This window comes from Pelodiscus sinensis, chromosome 6 (genome assembly GCF_052426305.1).
Source record: "Pelodiscus sinensis isolate ZL-2025 chromosome 6, ASM5242630v1, whole genome shotgun sequence".
Classification (NCBI taxonomy): domain Eukaryota; kingdom Metazoa; phylum Chordata; order Testudines; family Trionychidae; genus Pelodiscus; species Pelodiscus sinensis.
Genome location: NC_143057.1, coordinates 47,425,835 through 47,448,053, shown reverse-complemented (window position 1 = coordinate 47,448,053; position 22,219 = coordinate 47,425,835). Strand labels below are relative to the sequence as shown.

The following is a 22,219-nucleotide window of genomic DNA, read 5'->3' as shown; positions in this document are numbered from 1 at the left end:
TTCATCATGAATAACATTTTCCAATATTCAAAAGTGATATAGGGCTAGGGTTTTAAGATATATTAAAGGCTTCTACATACAGATAGATGCCTAGTCAGATTTTAAGAACACACAGGCATTTAATTTTCACTTAAATCAATAGGTTAGACACCTGGGTGCCTTTGTAAATCCCAGTAGGCATGTATCTGCAGCTTTAGGCACCTAAATACCCCCAAAAGGCTTGTAAACATGATCTGATTTATTTTATTAAAATAGAAAAGCTATGGAAATCAATTTAAACCTAAATGTGATCTTATTTTATTTTACATCGTCCTAGTGTCCCTTTCCTTATAAGGACTGCCGGAATGCCTTGCTTGTTAATTACTTTGTTAATACTCAATCTTTTACCATAGAAAGATTTGCAGTCCTTTATGTGTTGTGACATCACCATTTCACTAATTTTTCAGGCATTGTACAGTTTTTCAACCTGGGACAAGATCTGAATGTACAATGTATACTTTTACAAGACTTTCAGGCTCTTTTAATACAGCATAGAGAAAGATACAAAGTAGATATATTTTTCTGTGCAAGTCACCAATAATACACATAAATCCTGATTTATTAATTTTAAGGGGACAGCAGAACACCTTTATAAAACTATTTTCTAACTACTAATTATAAGAAGAATTATGGAAATGGGTTTGGCTAGAGGACAAATTTTGAAGAACAGGGAGATTTGGGATCTGGAGAATTAGGCCCTGATCATGAAATTGTTAGCATGTAATCAATGGCCACAGCTGTTATAAAGCCCAATCAATTGAACATTTACTTCACTTGCTATGCTTGGAAGTAAAGCTTGTCATATTTCATTCACAATTAAAGAGTTCTTTTGGTTACATTTTTTAAACAATAATGTCCAGATGAAGACAAAAATGATCAAATTAAAATAACTGTCACCATCACTGAACATATAGTTGCATTGCATGCCCTACAATTATTTCACAAATAGTTTCTTCTCATTCTATATTAATAATAAGCTAGAATGATCAGAAAAAAATCCTAGGTTGGAAAAAAATACTGACCAGTCATGAAGAAGTCAAATAAAACCAAAAGTTCATTTAAAGTTACGAAAAAAACCCCACTGTCACTTAGTACATTTTTCACTATCATATTCATTTAGTTAATATATTCTGTGATTTTATTTCCCCTCAAGTCTCCTACTAAACTAGAAAATATAGCTTTACAAATCAAAATGAGGTTCAGTAAAGATGTTGTATAAGAAATGTGTTTATTATCCCCATTCATCCCTCACTGTGTTACTATTTGTACTCCACAAGCATCTCTTTGAGCTCCAGGGATACATCTGAACCAAATCAACATAAAGGCATATCTATTTTGCATTATAATATAAACATTCAAATATTGTCTCACTGCACACAAGTTGTTTAAAACACATTTAAAAAGTTAAATAGATAGTAGCTAGCAAAGAAAAATGACACAAAATTTACAGAACAATCATATATTTCTTCATCTGTTTCAGCATTTATAATACTTAAAATAAGTTCTTTAATATTTCATTTTTATTTATTCATAAAAAATAATGACAGCAGCAGCACTTCTACTCAAGTACTAGGGAAAATCCAAGATTCTGTTTCAGTCTGGCATCCAGTATTGCAGAGAAACGTAGGCCTTGTCTACACAGTGTCTTTCTTCTTTTGTACGACTTATAAACAGCAGTGTTAGGTGTCAAGCTTAGGGTTGATGATCCCAATAGATGGCTTCAGGTGACTTATTAAAGTCTTTATGGATTGGAAGCTGCTTGTTCCCTCAAACATGACAGAACTCTCAAAATACTTGTAAGTCATGATGAATTTGGGGTGGGTGGATATGTGCCAATATGGAAAGTCATACCAGTGATAAGCTGCACGAGAGTATTAAGTTGAGAATTTGTAAGTGATATGCAGGAGTTGTGTGTCAAGATGGGTGAGTAATATTCTGCAGTAGAGTAGACAAGGACATGTGCATGGCTTGCTGACCTGCTCTCCAAAGACACAATCAGAACTTCTCAGAAGATTTTTATCATTGCTTTGCATGGGATAATTGTTTGCTTTCAAGAGGAGTCCATGTGTCTCATGCAACATGTAAGTAAGGGTACGTGTAGACTACAGGCTTTTGTCGACAGAAGTTTTGTTGACAGATACTGTCGACAAAGCTTCTGTTGACAAAGAGCGTCTAGACCACATCCAGTTCTGTCGACAAAGCAAGCTGCTTTGTCGACAAAACACTGTAGTCTAGACACAACCCTAGATGCAATAACACCTTCTGTCGACAGAACTCTGTCGACAAAAGGCGTTATGCCTCGTAAAATGAGGTTTACCAGCGTCGACAAAACTGCTGAGTTCTGTCGACGTTATGTCGACAGAACTCAGCGGTAGTGTAGATGCAGGTATAGTTTTGTCGACAAAAGTCCACTTTTGTCGACAAAACTCTGTAGTCTAGACACACCCTAAGTCTAAGAAAGCTGCCTCAGTCTGGAGTTTTTGCTGGACTCCTGACTCACTGTGTTTTATCCAGGTTAATACCTGGTCTGTGCAGCTGCAGACAAGTCAGAAGCCTCCTTGTTCATTAGGTAAAACTGCTTCCGCAAGTAGCAAAACTCCTAGCCAGTAAGATTATTTCCATGCACTTGCACAACATGAAGAAGAGTAATACAGACTGGCTCAATGAGGGATCACTGGTTTGCTTCTTAGAATTGGCAATGACAATAACCTGGTGTCAACTCTCAGGATGATCCCTGAAGAATGGATACTGGAGAACAACAGTATCAGACATTTCTGTCCTTGGGGCCAAGATTTTTAATGAATTTTGAAAAGACTCCACCAGATCCTGCAGTTTCTTTGTTTTTGTAAGTGAGGCAGCAATATTTCCCTCTGAGCAGTGAAGGGCAATAATAGGGGTATTAGGCAGGTAGTGCGTTCATTTTTTTTTTGTCAGAGCTGTCTAAGTCCTTTGTGCTTAGATTTGTCCCTGATGACTTTGAGCCCATAATGAGTATTCTTGCAATCACATCAGCTGAGAGGTCAGAGTTTTGATCTTTTACTGGGTTTGCAGCTCCAAACTAATGGAGCAATAGCCAAACTTTGCTGCTGGTATTAATAAGAGTGCAGAACTTCAATCATCTTGATCCATCTTTGGCAGTGTGATATTTTCAGTGAGTTTAATATGGATGATGCATTGTTCAGGTCACCAGATGTATGGTACTCCTTTAATAGACTTTCTGTTTCTGGTTCTCAGTATAGTAGTGGTTCTCAAATTAATCCATTAAACCACTTTGAGAAACCTGTTAACTGGCTTCTCTGCTGTGTTTACTTACTGGCGCCGTGGACTTGGAGCCTCACGGCTCCTGTTGGCTCCATTTTGCCACTTGCAACCAAGGGGAGCTGTGGGAAGCACACCAGTGTGCCCAGTTAACAGGTTTCTCAAAGCGGTTTTGTGGACCCTTTTGAGGTTCCTACCTGTAGCTCACTACCTGCCTTTTGAGAACACTGCAATATAGAGTCTATTCTTTTTTTGCTAGCCACAATAAATGTGGAATTATGTTGACATTTGATCTACAGCAGTTGAAGGGTGTTGGTGTGTATGTGTAGAGTGTTTGGTGTCATGTGATGTTGGATATGTTGCTCTAACACATGCCTGAGTGAGATGCTGCACTCCAGGGCCCTCAGAGGAAGGTTCTGCCCTTGTAGAACTCCTCTGTGGGAAGCCTATTTATAATTAAGTTTTGTAGAGATGAGAAGTTTTAAGACTATTTACTAATTCTCCCACCCCTTTGTTTTCTTTGTAATGAGTAATCCCATCTAACTGAATTATAGATACAGAGGCAGGGTCAGAATAAAATCTATTTGGCAACCAATTCTTTGTGCAGCTGATGTATAAAGTACAACTTGTGATTTTTCAGAGTAGAGCTTTTCCACAGAAAATGGGACTAGTTTTAAAGTACTTTGAAAAACTGATGAACATTATAAGACTATTTACTGATGTGATTATATAACTGGAATTTTAGCCATGAACATATCTAAACACTATATTTTTAAATTCTGCATTCTATATATTCTATCACACAGAGCAAAATCAAATCCTAGCAGATACAGAATGGCAAAAGTAACTGGACAGCTAAATCTGGCCTAAAGCTCCTCATCTGCTATTTATAAATACAGTGCAACAATTCCTGCTTTTAAGCATCTCATTTGCCACTATAATCAATTATCATAGTACAGTCATATTCCCTGATTATCATAGTACAGTCATTTCCCTAATTTAGATTTGTAACTAATCCTAGAGGGGGAAACAAGAAGTGGGTAAAAATCTTGGATGACCTGAGTCATGTTGGTGCTACTCATCATTCTGTCATTCGTCATGAATGAATTTAGTTTGAAACAGAAATAACAAAACATTACGGGGGTGTCTACACTGCACCATTACTCCAGAATAACAGAGGTTATTCCAGAATAACAATGCGAGCGTCTACACAGCAATTCCATTATTTCGAAATAAAATCAAAATAACGGGCAGCTTTTTCTGATGTTTGTAAACCTCATTGCATGAGGAATTAACACCTCTTCTGAAATAGCTATTTCGAAATAGCTGCAGAGTGGACACTCCACTGCTGCTATTTCGAAATAACTCCTTATCAGGGCCATTCTAAGTTATTCCTCCCTGATGTCTCCTGGGGCTCTAAATCAAGATAGCATGTCCACATTAGGGGAGCCTGCCTAGAACTAATTTTGAGGCTTCCCTGCAGTGTGGACAAAGTAAGCTATTTCAAAGTAAGCTATTTCGGAATATATCTTCTGGAATGGTTTATTCCGAAATAAACAAGCAATGTAGACATACCCATGAAGAATAAGCAGCTCTCACACAAGGATTAATTTCACAATAAAACTTTCTTAATTTGATCTGCAAAGGGGCAATAAGTGAAAAAAGCCAATACTGAAAATCATCCCCATGCACATAACATAACTGGATTACAGTATTAGAAAACCTTTAATTTAAAAATATACCTATGACCCAAAGAACCTCTTTATTTACACCCTACATACTACAGTTGTAACCTTTATACAAAATATGCCTTCTGAGGTATTACTTGAAAACTAATAACATTAATATTTTTGTGCAATGTATGCTTGTGGAGGCTGTGAAGAGTTTTGCTAGACTTCCATTTTTAAAATGTGTTTCACAAGCAGTTTATAAGCACTCTGCCTCAGATAAAGGAATATGATTTACCCTAGTTCACATATGTTTTAAACAGGCCTTCAAACTAACAAGGTGGTAGGAGGAGAAGATTGCAGGAAACAGAACAATTTGCATTTTAGCTCACAGCATGGAGCTTCCATCACCATCAGACTCTCTGTCGCCTTTCTCACAGCTTAAATAAACTTTACTTTGAGGGGCAATCTTCAGAAGAATCCATTTCAAAGATATACTGGTCTATAAAGATTGAGGAGCTGTAGATAGGCTTGCTGAGGTCAGGGCTGGCTCATTCAGAGTGTGACCTGCAGGCTTGTTGCTAACGGTGATCCAGGCTGGAAGCTACAGTAGCAAAGCACTGTGAGGCACTCAGTAATAGCATGTCCACATTAGGGGTATAAGGTATCACAACCAGAAAGATGACAGTGGCATAGTCAAAATAGTTTGACATTTTAACTGAGACTTACACTTCAAGCACCAGTTGTGTAACAATTTTAAGTGATTCTCAAGCGTGAAGGCAAGGACCAGCCAAAGAAAGGCTACAGTTTTATTATTTTCTGTTTATTTTGGGTAAGGAAAATAGAACAAGCCTAAAGATAAACATGAATGTCAACAAAGCAACTACAAAGTTAAGAGTTTGTATACATTACCATTTCCGTCAGTATAGCATATGTTGATCAGGAGTGTGAATAAGTCACTACTCAGAGTGACAAAAGTAACACCTACCTAAGTGCCAGTGTGGACTGTGCTATGTTGGGGGACAGCTTCTTGCAGAAGTGGTTTTATTATGCCTATGAGAGAGGTGGTGCACATGCACCAGCGCTAGTGCAGACTAGCCGTTATTGTGTGCCTGGTGGAGAATGACAAAATCAGAGGTACATGAACAACAAAAATGATTAGCTGAAGAGAAAGACAAAGAGTGTGAACCAAAAGTAGTGTGGGAAGACATGAGAGCCAAGGATATGGAGGCAAAAAGGTAGCAGCAAGAAAACACGGATGATGGGTCCTAGAAACAGAAACAGCTGCTCACCCACATGCCATGGAGCTGAAAGAGAAGGAATCCAAGAAAATGAAAAGAAAAAGCTGCTTATTCAGTGCATAAGGTACAAGCAGGGGCAGATCCTGGGAACACCTACTCGAGAGAAGCTTTACCCTGCACACAAAGAAGCAGACAGTATTGACAAACACCTTACCATTTTTGAAAGGTTATGTGAAACTCACATAGTTTCAAAACACAAAAAAATCCCCACACTGATTGCAAAATTATCTGATAAAACCTTAATATATTTAATGAAATGCCAATTGACCAAATTTTAAAAAGTTGCCCTGCAAAGGTTTCAAATTACCATTGAGGTGTAAAGGTTGACATTCAGAAATCTCAAGAAAAGTGCTGGCATGAATCATTGTGATTATGTGTATAGAATGTATGACTAAATGAAAGTAGGCAACATGGCAAGGGGTTGAGAACTATGTCCATTTGTTTGATTTTGCTCAAGAACATTTCCTAAGCATACATTCTGCGAAGTCAGAATCACAGTATGGGATAAATCTTTTAAGTTCTGTACAAGAAGATTCTTGATCTGATTCTTTTATGCAAGCCCAAATTTCTAATGAGGGCAAGACAGAGAAGGAAGGAGGTGTTGAGGGTGAGAACTTGTTTTTTTCCCTGAGAAGAAGAAGGGTGGTGAGGAGCCCTGGCATTCACTTCCCAGAATTGTTCCTCATCTTTGCCCTGCATCACAGATCTCTTGTGAAGGAGAATGGTCAGAGAAGATGCCACCAATGTAACTTCACTGATCATAATTTCTCTAAGCAAAAAAACCTAAGCCTCCATCCAGCGGGCAGTTATTAACAGTATTAGAACCTGAAATTAGGGGTTTGTGAACCACTGACTCCTCCACATCAACTCTGAGGCTGTGTCTAGACTGCATCCCTTTTCCATAAAAGGGATGCAAATTAGACATATCACAATTGCAAATGAAGCGGGGATTTAAATCCCCTCCGCTTCATTAGCATAAAAATGGCTGCTGCTTTTTTCCGGCTCGGAGCTTTGCTGGAAAAAAGCGCCAGTCTAGACGCGGATCTTTCAGAAAATAAAGCCTTTTCCGAAAGATCCCTTATAAGGGAAAAATGCGGCAGCCATTTTTATGCTAATGAAGCGGGGGGGATTTAAATCCCCACTTCATTTGCAATTGCGATATGTCTAATTTGCATCCCTTTTACGGAAAAGGAATGCAGTCTAGACACAGCCTGGATGTTTAGGCTGTGCTTCTACAGGAGGACCCTGTGAGGCTTGATTCAGCAGGAATTAACACCAAAAGGACATAAGTGGAAGTTCCACATAGCCCACTGATTGACTGGCACCGATTTTTAAACCAGAGTGTCTGCCTGTTTCTGCTTTAGAGCTCTGTGCTAGAGACTCCAGTCTCTGGTTTCTAAATCTGCCTTCTCCTGATGCCTGGCTCTTTGTCTACCCTCTGGCTTGTCTTGGATTCTGGCCTTCTGGTACCTGATCTGGCCTGACTCCTGCTCTGACCACTAAATTTAACTGCTCATGTCCTGATAATGAAACACAGAAGTGCCCTGAGGTCTGACTTTGAAGAGGTGGACCTGAAGTTTATAAAGGTTGCCAAAGTTAATGGCAGGAAATCACAGCCTGGAGAGCGAGACTCTGATGCACACATTTGTCTTGTCACGGAAATGATGGTCAGAAAAACTAAGATGTTACTCGGTCAGGAGGTAGAGTTTCTAGTAGATGGGAAATATAAAATTCTTGTAACTTTGGCTAATGCATTTAGATGGGGAAGGGTTGAAAGTTACCTTGAAGGCTGAGGTAGCAGACCGCATTCCTACAGCAAAGCTAGTGGGAAAAGATATTCTTAATATGTGTAATATTGTTGAAATTATAATCCATAATGAAAAGGAATATTGTGCCATGATCTCAGAGAATTGTGCATTCAAGTGTGCGAAGGACAGCACTTGCATAGCAAAGAAAAGTAGCATGCTTTCAGAGCTTGAGGATGGAAGCATAAACCCCAGTTACTGAAGAATCTGACCCACCAGTCAGTGTTTTGCAGGGTGGACCCTAGTTTAGGGTGCATAAAGGGACCCCTCATTGAAAGTAAATGTTTTTTTTTAAAGGAAGAGAGATTATAGAGGAAATTTCCCATGGGGGATAAGCCCCAGAAAACCTTAGAAGCAGCTGGTGTACATGCTCAAAATCATATCTGTCCTTTTTTCTGGTCACTTGGGAACCCACCAAACCTATGAAAGGTTAAAAAATATTTTCTACCGGTCAAAAACACAGAATGAGGTGAATTGTCTCACAAAAAGAAAAAGGACCCTAGAAACTTTGTCTCCAAATGCTGCCTATAATATAAGAGGCATTTTATTTAGTGATGGACACTGTGGTCCCTATTCCACATCCTACTCAAAAAGGGGAAAAATATATTCTGCCACAGTTATGGGTTCAAGGAAGTTTGAACTGATGCCTGTGGAGTGTCCAGTGGCTAAATCCTATTGCATCATTGTATCAATCACATAGCAGCAGCCGAATCACTTGTATAACATGATAAGCATAAAATGTCTTCACCAGATTTGTTATGGTGATGCAGATGCAGCTGTGCTGCTGTAGCACTTCTAATATAGACTAGTCCTCATTGTGGGGCAGATTGGAGAATTATTCTATATACCTTTATAATATAGTGAGGTCTTTTCTAAATGTTAATGACACATTGGTGATTAGTGCAATGTGGCATGTATCTAGTAATACTATATGAAGAAATATGGATACTTTATGATATTATGTTTTAAAGCCTGTGACCAAACTGGGAGACACGTTTCCTCTCAGAAAAAAGAAAAGGCATCTACGAATCTCCTATGAACAAAGGCCAGAACCCAATTTGGAGTGCATAAGGGCTAGTCTATATACAGCAGCACAGCTACTCCCTATCTGTCTCCTATAATACATTTAACATGGTAGAATCAAAACAGTAAAAGCCCTGTTTACACATGAGGAATGGGAACCCACAAGAAGGGAAAATCAGCATAAGGTCATTCTGAGGGCCACTGAATTTTTGATGATAAAAGCAAGCATAGAAGTCATGTGGGGCATCCATCTCTAGAGTGACTCAATGGAACAGAGCTTTTGCAAGCTGAGAATGATGGATCCTTCAGCCAAGTCTCTGGAAACCAAATACAGGTAAGACATCTATTTAGACAAAGATCTTTCACTTAGGAAGATAAACGTAGCCTGCATCTTGTACTTCTGTTAAAGGTTCTTACTGAAGGAAAGTCAGCCATAGCTAGGAATAAGACTGACTGACAAGAGGAATGACTGTTGAGAGAGACCACCTTCAAAGAAATCTGCACCCTGTTAGATTAAGCTTTAGACATGTTTTCACTCTTACTTGCTTATAACCCTTTCTAACTTTATTCCTTTTATTTGGCATCATTTAATCTATGTTGTGATAATAATTTTTTACAGTTTTCCATTTATCCAAACCTCAAACTATCCTGATATGGCCACACCCTGTAAAGAGGCCAAAATATGCAGTTTACATTCCCAAATTACCCCAAATAAAAGCTAATCATATTTTTTTATTTTGCTTTATAAAACATTTGTCTGTGACTCTTGTATGAGTCAATGATTCTATTGACATGGCAGAAAAATGAAATCAATGCTCAACAGGCCTAGATGAAACTTCCCTAAAGCAGTGATGGAGAATGGTACATTTCTTCTTTTCAAACTCTCTTTAGAATTTGCCAGATCTAGCAAATAATGCAGTCATTTTCACAGTGCATCAGGCAATGGAAGGTGTTTTTGCTTCAGTGTTTCTCCGACTACATGCATGTTTTGCAGCATTAAACCAATACATATTTGTCAAGCCTAATGACATTTAATATTTATTTTTTAAAATTCCTGCTTAAATGTTTCTCTTAGAAAATAAATCTGAAAGGCTTGAGAAATGAGTGAAGATTCTTGACTTTCTAATACGCACACAATAACTATTAATTTGTCATTTTGTGTTTCTGCACTATCTTTAATGATTTAATGCTGATTGCACATTCATAATTTATAAATTTCTCATGCAAAACACAACATTAAATAGCATAATATTAATAATGAAAGTGACATTTCTCATTCTGTGGAAGTGAAGAATTCTTTCAAAGTCATCAAATTGGTATTACGTAAGCACGAGTTAGGAAGGTATTAGTAACTAGTTCTCTCATTGAGGCTGTATTGAGATTTGTACTTAAAGCAGGGATTAAAAATCCCTTTCCTTAGGCCTTGTCTACACTAAAAGGAAGATCATTGCTGCAATGATTGATCTTCTGGAGTTCAATTAAAACTCATTAAATCAAACTCAAGAGGGTACCCCTGCCAGCATCAGGTACTCTTTCTTTTGTGAGGTGTAAGGGAAGCCGACAGGAATGTTTGTTCCCATCAACCTCCCACTATGGGGATGCTGCCAAACTTGGCTTAAGGTAAATGGACTCTAGCTACATATTATATGTAGCTGGAGTTGTGTATCTTAAGATGAGCTGCCAGGTCTAGTGTAGACTTGGCCTCAGTTCCCAAATTTTGCCCAATAACTTCAGAAGACAACTAAATACAATGGGTTATTTTTTGTTTTTGTTTTTTTTTCTAACGAACTATTGGCTGATTTTTTGAGCAGAAAGTCTCTTCAATCTTGAACAGCCAGGAAAATGTCTCATTCATCAAAGTTTTATTTTGAGCCCGATCGTTTTTTCAGATCCAAAGCATTATCATGGTGTGAACATACCCTGTTCTCTATCTTAAAGGCCCAAGGATCTTATATATGGCTTTCTGAAAGTGGCCTATTTTGTGAATACAGAAGACTTAAATACATTTCTGCTATAATTATGTATCTTCTTATCACAGTCTAAACATAATTTTAATGAATTATTACTAAGTGATTATACAGGTTGAACCTCTGAAATCCAGGACTCTCCGGTCTGGCAAAATCCATGGTCTGGCAGGACCATGGATGGTTGCTGGATGAGAGAGCCATGGCACCCAGGAGTACGAACCCCATCCCCAGGGACCACCGTCCCCAGCGAGCCCTAGCCAGGTGGGCAGCAGCGGATCAGCAAGCCCCATCCCTGGGGAGCCCTGGCTGGGTAGGATAGCAGCAGGGCAGCCAGCAGCAAAAGCAGGACAGCCAGCAAGCCCCATTCCCGGGGATCCCTGGTAGAGTGCGGCAGAAGTGGGGCAACCCTCAAGCCCAGTCCCCAGGGATTCCCAGTTGAGCAGGGGAAAAGTAGGGCCATGGCGGCTGGGGAGCTCCATTTCCAGGGAGCACCAGCAGGTCAGAGCCCAAGTCCAAGCCCTGCAGGCTGGAGCCCAGTGGCAGTGGGGCCGGAACAGAGCCAACCACAGGGAGGAGGAGCATCCTGAGAGGCCAGTGGTAGGGGACATCTCCTGATTTGGCAAATCTCATTCAGGACTGGTCAGATCCTGAGGGTGCAGGATAAAGGAAGTCCAATCTGTATTAAAAAGTTGCCCTTTTTTTCTTTGTGAATCTCAGAAAGAAGCACAAAATTATCCTAGATATGATGTACAAACTTGCTATTTCTGTGTAGAAACTGGAGTTGACTGACAGAATCTTCCTTCAACGTGATTCCATTTTTATTCAGCCCCATTAGTCAATTAATCCCTTCTTCCCTTATAAAAGCACTAACCTGATACCAGGTGCTGAACCAGAGGTTTTGACTGGGGTCCAAGTGAGAGATACTAAAACATAATGTAGAATTTTGAATTACAGGATATAGTAATAGGAATGCGAACAAGTCATTATCAATATGCTAAACTGACTGTAATGCATACTATTTCAACATATTTTTACTGCAGTCATGAGTTCTGCTTAAAAATTGCTAATATAATATGGCCAGATAGTTTTCAGAGCACAGTAATTCACATGAATAGAATGTGAGTTGTAAGAGAGCTGTAATCACTGCAGCAGCTATATCAAGGTAGTATATATTTTACTTGCAATATGGCCAACATTTTAAAATAAAATTAAGAGCCCTAGCTGAAAAACATTGGCTTATATGCTTACTCATAGGCCATGCCTCGTGTATAATATGAAAGACCACAAGCAAATTACTGATGATTAATAATTATTCTGTTTATTCAGAATATGCAAAAAAGACAAAGGGCCTGAGTTTTGAAGCTGGCTTCCATTTTTGAAGACACACATTTAGGCTCACAAAAATGTTATATCTATGTATCTGCATGAGTCCACAGAAACAAAAGATAAGCTGAAACTTTTTTGGAAATCTTAGTATGAGGAAAGAATGGAAAGCTTCAAACTAATTTGTAAACTCTCTCTAGCTAGTCAAGTTTATGATATATAAAATTCACTGTTCTCATTCTAATAAAATGTTTAAATTTTTAATTCAGGATTTTTTTATTGTCCTGGAAGATGCATAATTCTGAGCAAAAAATATTCTATCCATGATTTTTTAAAGAGTAGAACTGACAATTATTTGCCTAGACTCTGAGTGATGATTTCTTCTGACTGAGTAGATTACTTACTAGTACTGAACATATACAAGTCATCCACAGCTTTTCCATACTGAACTCCACCATAGACATAGATATTGTCCTCTATTACTGCTGAACTGTGTCTGAGGGTATGAGGTGCAATGCCAGTTGTTTTTATCTTCTTCCACATTAATGAACCTAAAACAAACAAAATAACCAAAATTTTAGAGACTTTTTATTTAGCATGGGAAAGTAAGCTCCAGAAAAGAGGTCTCAAACTGTTGACCTGCAAGCCATCTCCCGCCAGATCAGTTTCACAATGCGGCCGAGAAGTACCAGCGGGTTGGGAGAGGCCTGTTTATTCCCGTCCAACCCTCCCCACTTCCTGCCACTGCCCCTCCCACTTCTCTCTATGGCATCCCAGCCCCCCTGAAGGATGCGACTATGAAGGGTGCTTGATGCAGGGCAGCAGCAGCGACTGCTCCCCGCCCCTCCCCCCCCGTCCTCCGCACTCCCTGCAGTGACAGAAGCTGCAGGGAAGTGGAGCGTATTTGGCAGGCACACTGTCTCCACTGTGCTCTGCTTTCCCATGACTTCTGCCACCATGGAAAATATGGGGGAGGGGCAACCACTGCCACTGCCCCATGTCGAGCCCTGACTAGTAACCCTCGAGGCCGTGTCCCTTAGGGAACAGGGTGCCATGGAGGAAGAAGGCAGGGCAGTGTCAAGAAGAGGTGGAACTTGGGCAATGGGAACAGACCAGTTCCCCTCCCCGCCCACCTGCTGGTACTCCTTTGATCCAGACTGCAAAACTGATCTGGCCAAGGATGGCCTACAGCCTAGGAGTTTGAGACCCCTGCTCTAGAATTAGATTAGCAGCTACATAGGAATAAACAGAGGTAATCCATTATCAACCATCTTTATTTAGTTAACTAATACTGAAACACAATATCTACACAGATTTAGTTCCATTTTTATGTGGAAATTGGTCTAATAAATATTTTTGCCAATAAAAAACAGATGCGCTAAAAATGCAGATTTTGTTTAAGCTTCATCTTCTAAAACCCTCTCATTCTATGATAATTACAGCTCTCACTCTGCAGAAATAATAGACTTAACCACACAAAAGATAAGTATGCCATTTTTTGGAGGAGAGCAGAGGTGTTAGAAGTCATATGGAGGGCTGTCTTGATTATTAATACATTAAAATAATCATTACTAGTTTTCATAATGAAAGCAGCATATTGCTTTAATTTGAATAATGGTCTGTTAGACTTGTCATTGCCTTAGTGAACTATAAATAGCACAAAATGCAGTCTTATATTTTTACTCACTAAGGTCAAAGCTGTAGACTCCCAGTAGACATTCTTTAGCATCCTGGGTTGAACACCCTCCAAATAAATATATCTTCCCTTTTACTACACTGAAATGAAAAATAATAACTTTACAATTGGTTCATAAAACATCTCCTGAATAATTAAAAGTGATTTATATAGGAAACTAGCAGATAAGGCCCATCATTGACTGGGAAAAGCCATTTTGCATAGATTACACTTATAGAAAAGTTCAAGAAGCTAAATATATGTAATAGAATTTTTTATTAATGTGCTTGCAAAAGAGAAGTAAAAGAACAGTTTAAATTTGTAGGATTTCAACTTCAAACATTATTCATGCTACTGAATAATTACCATACATAGTAAATTAAATTCAGACACTCATAAAGCTTCCATTATTCTTTCTGTAACTAATTTGAATTATTTTGTGATTTGTAATAGCAAACATTTCCTTTCCACTGAAATGAAATGAAAGCCACTTTGAAACACCATGGCTGAGCTTGGGCTCTGTGTGGCATTGCCCATTTGAAACGCCACCTCGGTGTGTGGGGTCAGCTGGGGACTACCCAGCTGATCCCGGGCTATGTGCTGCATTTCCATGGAACCTGAAGTCAGCAGGGGAGTCCCACCGCCTGGGTCCTCTGCAGCTTTGCTCCGCGTCTCCCTCGTGTGCTGGGGGGGCCCCCCAGCAGACCAGGGAGATGCAGAGCAAAGCTGTGGAGGACCCGGGCAGCGGCACCACGGCGCGTCTCAGTCCCGCCGTCCGCATCTCCATGGTCTGCTGGGGGTGGGGGGGTGCAGCTAGTGCGCCCCCCCCCCCAGAAGACCAGGCTTTTCTCACTGACACCTGTGGTAGAGCAGGTGGGGCGCTGCCGTTTGGTCCCGCAGCACCGCTCCTTGGCGCTACTGGGCCAACCCGGCAGCACCCCAGCTGCTCTGCCTCAGGAGTCCTGATTCAGCCGCTGCTGGTCAGTTTCAGCAGTGGCTGAATCAGGACGCCTGGGGCAGAGCAGCTGGGGTGCTGCCGCGTTGGCCCAGTAGTGCCAAGGAGCGGTGCTGCGGGACCAAACGGCAGCGCCCCACCTGCTCTGTCCCAGGCGTCCCCAAGTCAGCCACTGCTGAAACTGACCAGCGGCTGACTACAGGAAGCCGGAGGCAGAGTTGCTCTGCCCCGGGTTTCCTGGAATCAGCCGCTGATCAGTTTCAGCAGCAGCTGACTTGGGGACACATGGGGTAGAGCACATGGGGTGCTGTGGCGTTGGTCGCGGCGCTGCGGAGACCTACCCGGCAGCGCCCCAGCTGCTCCGTCCCAGGAGTTCAGATTCAGCTGCTGTTGAAACTGATCAGCGGCTGATTCCAGGAAGCCCGGGGCAGAGAAACTCTGCCTTGGGCTTCCTGTAGTCAGCCGCTGGTCAGTTTCAGCAGCGGCTGAATCTGGACGCCAGTTCCGACTTAAGTACAAATTCGACTTAAGTACAAACCTACAGTCCCTATCTTGTACGTAACCCGGGGACTGCCTGTACCACTGGTATTCAGGCTTTTTAGCAATTCTTCTAAAATAGTAAGATTTGATTTTTTTCCTTATGTGATTTAATTGTTTTAAAGGTACTGATTAGCATGTGGAATAACACTACAACAGTCCACTACTTCAGTGAACAAAATGTTGTCCAAATAATAATTACTCAAAGGCAACAATGAGGGGTGAGAGAGAACAACCTAAATCTGACGGCAAAGAAAGTTCTGTATTCCTTGCTTACCAAAGTGTATGACCCTCTCTAGCACAAGGAATATGTCCATCATGTGGTATCCTTTCCCAAGTCAAATCAGTAGGAGTAACTGTTGATGAATAAGGACATGTTTGATTATTAAAATCAGTATCATTCTATAAAATGTTGTTAAACACACACAGATTAGGCACATCGCTATTGCAAATGAAGCAGGGATTTAAATATCCCGTGCTTCATTTGAATAAAAATTGCCACCGCTTTTTGCCGCCACAGCACTTTGCCGGCAAAAAGCAGTGGTCTAGACGGGGATCGGTCAACAAGGAAAGCCTTTTCCGACCGATCCTGTAAACCTCGTTGCATGAGGCATAAGGAATCGGTTGGAAAAGGCTTTCTTTGTCAACCAATCCCCGTCTAGATTGCCGCTTTTTGCTGGCAAAGTGCCGTGTCGACAAAAAGCGGCAGCAATTTTTATTCAAATGAAGCGTGGGATATTTAAATCCCTGCTTCATTTGCAATAGTGATGTGCCTAATCTGCATCTTTCTGTTGGCAGAGGGGTGTAGTTTAGACACACCCTGAGGGAGGAGACACTGGCTGTTTGAGCATTGGCCTGCTAAACCCACGGTTGTGAGTTCAATCCTTGAGGGGGGCCATTTAGGGATCTGGGGCAAATCTGTCAGGGATGGTACTTGGTCCTGCTGTGAAGGCAAGAGACAGGACTCTATGACCTCTCAAGATCCCTTCCAGCTCTCCATCTCATTAAGTACATTCAAATCCATGGAGAATTATAATTATACAGCTTTTGTTTCAGTACATCTGTTCACACCTATCAGGAAGAAAACCTGAAATAATTTGTAAATGATTGCAAAGCAATTTAGTCTTTTTCTCATGGCTTTTTGCAGTAACCCTGCCCCATTTCTATGGTGATAACATTTTATATGTATCACAAATGGTCATCCTATCTCAGTAAAATCTGTGCAACTCCAAAAGGAGGAATAAACCTATGAGTATTTTGCCTGCTAGAAAAGATGAATAATAGCTCACTTGTCAACATGTAGAAGTCATTGAAATATGTTCGCTGATCACCCTGGTGGAGAAACAGAGAGGTTGAAGTTGATATATTTATTTTGGGACATTAATAATGCCACCAAAGTAGGAAAGCCCTTTTATTTAAACAGTTGCTTAATATATTACAACTGATTGGTACAAGAAATAATACACAGATTGTAACCAAGGGAACAGTGGGGGTAGAATGAAATAAATCACAGTAAACAATACATGGAGTGCTTGTGCAATGACTTTTAAGTAAACATTTCTGAACTCAGAACAATAAACAAAACTAAACCCCCACCCCCACTAAACAGGATCATTGAATATAGTTCTACAACAAATTGCTCAGTGTTAACAGTATAATAAAGTAAAAATACCCAGCTATACTCACAAAGGAATTATAAATGGAACAGCCTCCAAATACAAATGCTATGTTGCCTGCTATTGTCAATGCATGTCCATGCCTAAAAATTAAAGAGAACAATAACCTAGGTTGTTGACATGACCATGCAATATTTTTTTCTTCTGTCAAGGCTGTTCTTTATTATTATTTGTCTTTTATATTGAGATAATAATAAAAGATCTCAGTCAAGTCAGGACATGTTCGTGTTAGATGCTTACAAGAATTACTGTCCCAAAGTGGTTTTTGCCCCAATTACAATACACGACAGGGAGGGAAGAAGAGGATGTCACAGTACACTGATCACAACTAATTCTTAGCCAATTAGTAACAGCAATCACAATTTGCCACCTGCATAGCCATTATCCAATGCTAGTTTTCTGTGTGGTAGCAGCACAGGTGAATTTTAAGGAGGAACTTGAAGGTGAAGGCTTTTCCCAACACATAAGTAGCAGTAAGGGAGAGAGCCTGAGAGTAATTCTGAGGCTATGTCAACACTGAGAAGGTTTGGCGACAAAAGTGCTGTCGACCTGCAAAGTGAAAACTGGTCAAACTGTTTTATCTGCCTCTCATTGTCGACATTTCATTGCCACTTTGTTAGCTCCCTGTTAACATACAGAGCAAAGCAATGAAGGTAAGGATCCCACAGTGCAGGGTTTTGGGAAGGAAGTGCTGATCCCTGCATTTCTTGGGATTCCCTCAGAGTTCTCCTACAGCATTTTCAGCTGCTGGGAGTGGCATCATGAGTAGCTCTGAGCACACCATTCCGAGGATTGTCAAAGCAGCACAGCAGTCTCCACAACCCCTGCCCCCCCACATACTCCCCGCAGTAGTAATCTGCCTGCTGATGTGTTTTTAGCAGGGCAGAATTGGACCATTTTAATTATTTGATTTTTGTGTGTTCCCCAAATAGAGCTGCTCACTCAGCTGTCAGATACTTCAAGAAACTGAAAGGGAGAAGGGAACATGCCTGCAGGGCAGCAGGGATCACAAAACACTGAGTACAGCCATTAGGTCAGGTATTGTCCACACTGGCTCTTTGTCAACAATAAAAGGAGGGGGAAAGACAAAAGCTCTCTTTCAGATGTGGAAGTTTTTTGTTCCCCAAATTGGGTGTTTTTCCCAACAAAAGTTGCATTGTAGTGTAAACACTCTTAGGGTGTACCGGTAGTTCGGAATAAGAAGCCTAATCCGAACTACCTAGTCCATGCCACGTGTAGCCACGGGCACGGAGTCCAAACTAGCGGGGCTTTAAAAATGGCAGCGCCCAGCAAGATGCAAATGAAGCCCGGGAAATTCAAATCCCGGGCTTCATTTGCAACTTCGGTTGCCTACATTGACCACCCTAGTTCGAACCAGGGTGGTAGTGTAGACATACCCTTACTGTTTTGTTCCCAAAAGGCCTTTTTTTTTTAAACAAAATGTGCCAATGTAGATAAAGCCTGAGAGATGCAAACTACTGATGCTGTTCTCATTCCCAGAGGCTATGTCTAGACTGCAGAGCTTTTCCGGGATACCTCAAAGGAAAGCATCCGCTTTTTTTGAATAGTTTCTGAAAAAGCTAACATGTTCTTTTGGCATCCCTGTACTCCTCTCGGTGAGAGAATAAAGGATGTTCTGAAAGAGAACTTTTTTCTAAAATGTGGCCCCGTGTAGATGGGCCAAATTTCAGAAAAGCATCTTTCGGGAAAAAAAGCAGAAAAAGATATGTGAATTGCGGTTCACAATTTGTGTATTTTTTCCAACTTTTCTCGGCAGTCTAGACATAGGCAGAGTGAGAGGGTAAACCTCACAAGATAATAGGATGAATAGATAAGGTGGGGTAAACTTCAGAGGCTTTTGAAGTTTTGAGCAAAAAGTTTGTGCTAGATGTTTAGAAAAAATATTTGTATTTTTTTTTATAGTTTGAAGCCACAGCCGCAAGTTTTTCTGATATTCGTATGACCTCTCATTTCTTGTCAAAGACCACTCTTCAAACACCTACGTATTTCTTAATTTGGTAGCTCTCATGGGAGGACAAAAGCCCTTCTCACTCAGAAATAAAGTGTCTTCCATCCCCTTTCTCCATCTCAACTTTGGTGTTCAATCTACTTATTCTTTTTCTCCCATTGCAGATAATGATACTGATTGGCTTAGCACATCCACAAGTATCTGCTCAGGGCTTTGCTAGTGAAACCAGAAGCTCTCTGTAATTTTTTTTAAGTCTTATTTATTCAGGCCTAGATATAGCTTGCTCCTAGAACTGTTTTATTCTATGTTCAAGGAAGAACTGAAACTAATCCAAGCAAAGTTTATCTGGTATTAAGCAATTTAGGAGAGAACATTTTAAAACAGAAAACACAATTTTAAAAAAATTACAGGAAGCACATTCTGCTGCCTGACTGGAATATTGTCACTTCAAGTACATGAAGCAGCACTGTGCATCTCATGAGCAGATGAGAAGAGGAAATAAAAAAGACTTTAGATTATTTTAGTTGCCAGTTCAGGAACATAGTTGTTTTCCAGAGATGAACTGTTCAAATATAAATAATGTTTCAACACAGCTTTAACTCTGATTAAGTATCCAAATACAAAGATTATATAATAACCAAATAAGAATATTCACAGAATTTCAGTAGATTTAAAAACAAAACAAAAAAAACTCGTGTCTAGGTGGTTAATTTAATTAAATTAATACATAAATAATGTGATGTGATGGACCATTAACATTCTGTCTATAAACTCTTTCCCCCTCATTGAAGAAGCTCCTTCTTACAACAACCAGATTCCCTTTATGGTTTTATATAAAATTGATATGTCCCATTAATATTTTTTCAAATTAATGGCAGGTAAGGAAAGGTTCATTGAGAGAACTGTTTCCCCCCCTAGTTTCTGCTAGAATAGCATTTGCCACTTTAAAACTATAGGCCTGAACCTATATATATATTTGTTTACTCTACTAAAATATATGCAAATTAACTTTTTTAACTTTCAGGAGGTAAAGAAAACATTCTGGTGCCTATAATAGATAAAAAAGGAAGAGTTTTCTTCAGTGAGTGATTGGATAACTAAATTACTCTGCCATAAGTGAAGTGAAATAATAATAATCACCATCAAATTACCTTGTGTGTACAGCCCTTTTCATTTGACAGGATCCCAAAGGTCAAAGCACTTTACAAACTACTTGTATGGTTCTGACCAAAATTGCCAAGTTAAAATCCATAATTGTGCAAAAATTGTGTTGAGAGATCTCATGTAATCACAAGTGTGCAAAATGCTAGTTGTATATTTCATTGGAAAGAGACATGATTTTTAATTAATGTTAAGGCATAAGGGCAGATAGACAATGTAAAACACCTTTGAATAACAGATGATTTTCTTATTCATAGGTCAAATTGGGTGCAGCAACATGAACTAAATCCAATTCACATCAATGCTGTATTGTACAAATGTAAAACAGAAAACATGCTATTTGAAGGAAATTGGCAGTCAATAGTAAGTTATTACCATTATAACATACCTAGGGCTTGGAGTGTCTCCTATTGCCTCTTTTCTAATCCAATGTCCACTTGCTAATGCCATCTTTGAACTATTAGGAAAAAATATATTAATCAAGGAAATATATGAATACTCTGATGTTGTACAAGTGTTTTTAAAAGATTTTTTTTAAAAGTAAGAGTCAGACAGTATTTCTTTATTCATCAATTTTATGTGATACTAGAAGATTTACCTGACATTGCTCGGGTCCTTAACTCAATTAATTAATGTTTGTTTTTCTTCATTTTCATTGCTCTGGGATGGAGCTGGGTATAAGAGGTTCAGTATGTGGCCTTCCCTGGAGAGAGAAGACTACTCCAACCCTCTTTCTCTGCAGCAGCTTAAGGCCAGGTGAGAAGCGCTTCTCCATGGCCGCTGCAGCTCCAGAGGGCAGAGCCAGAGAAGGGGTGCATGTCCCCCCGTCTGGGGTAGGTCCACATTCATCTGCACCCTGGACTCCCCAGCGAGAGTGAGGAATGCAGCAAACTGTGCACTTTCCCCTCTTTCCATGATGAAGGGGAACAGCCAGCAATGTTCCTGTATGAATGGTGGGGAGGTTACAGTCCCTTTGCCCTCTCTAAAGGGTGTCTGAGGGGTAGGAGGCTTAGGGATGGGACAGTCCTTTCGCCTGCCTGGTGATTCTGTCTTTTTTTTGTATTGTTTTATGCGTCCTCCTAAAAATTGGATGGGGGGAAGCATCACTTCACCCCACCCTACATAACCAAACCCTGACCTTGCTTTAAGTTATAATAAAAGGAAGCTGTATACCAAATTTTGTGGTCCTAGCTCTTACCATTTAGGAGGAGTCTTAAACAAATAGACACACAGACAGACATTGCTCACTCACAGGTAGACAAACTCTCTCAAATATAGTAGATTTGTTAATGGTATTTCATATACTGTACAGCAGTTTTGATAGTTCCAAACTAAAAACCTCTACTTGTCATGAGGAAGTTTAAATACTGACAATGAATGAGTCAGAAGTATACTTCTCTTTTACTGTTTTTCTACTTATCAGCTACCTCATATTCCACTCACCTGTTATGCCTGTTTCTTGCACTCGTGTAGGAGGCAATGACTGGTTTGGTAGGTTCAGTATACTGCCAGAAATTAATCTCTAGTCTAATTTATTCCGCTCCCGTTCATTCTTTACCTACATTGGTGACAGTTGCTATGACACAAAGGTACACGAGAGACATGCACACCTTAGGTTCTCTCTCTCATGCAGCATTATTTCCGGGTTATGGAAACACATGGCAGGCACATGGCAGGTTAAACAGATATTTTACAGATGCTGCATTCATACTATTGTACATGTTGTACTGTATTGTGATGAACCATCAGAGTTACAGTCAGCAGCTGAATTTTTAATTTTTTTAAATATTTTAATTTAACAGAGATTATGTTCTTTGTATATTATGAGAGTAATTAGTTTAATGTATCCTATAAAACAATAGA

General features: G+C 39.9%; 1 protein-coding gene across 1 annotated transcript in view; it reads right to left on the bottom strand.

Annotated features, from left to right (window-relative positions):
• LOC112547261 (RING finger protein B-like) overlaps window positions 1-20,813 on the bottom strand; it is a 67,166-nt gene extending 46,353 nt beyond the window's left edge. The window contains exons 1-7 of the mRNA XM_075931858.2: window positions 20,745-20,813; window positions 17,237-17,309; window positions 16,840-16,882; window positions 15,828-15,906; window positions 14,071-14,159; window positions 12,788-12,934; window positions 11,932-11,983 (exon numbers count right to left, since the gene is read on the bottom strand). Of these exons, the coding sequence (XP_075787973.2) occupies window positions 11,932-11,983; window positions 12,788-12,934; window positions 14,071-14,159; window positions 15,828-15,906; window positions 16,840-16,882; window positions 17,237-17,309; window positions 20,745-20,806 (545 nt within the window). The 5' untranslated portion in view covers window positions 20,807-20,813. The remainder of the gene's footprint in view (window positions 1-11,931; window positions 11,984-12,787; window positions 12,935-14,070; window positions 14,160-15,827; window positions 15,907-16,839; window positions 16,883-17,236; window positions 17,310-20,744) is intronic.
• Window positions 20,814-22,219: the final 1,406 nt, after the last annotated feature.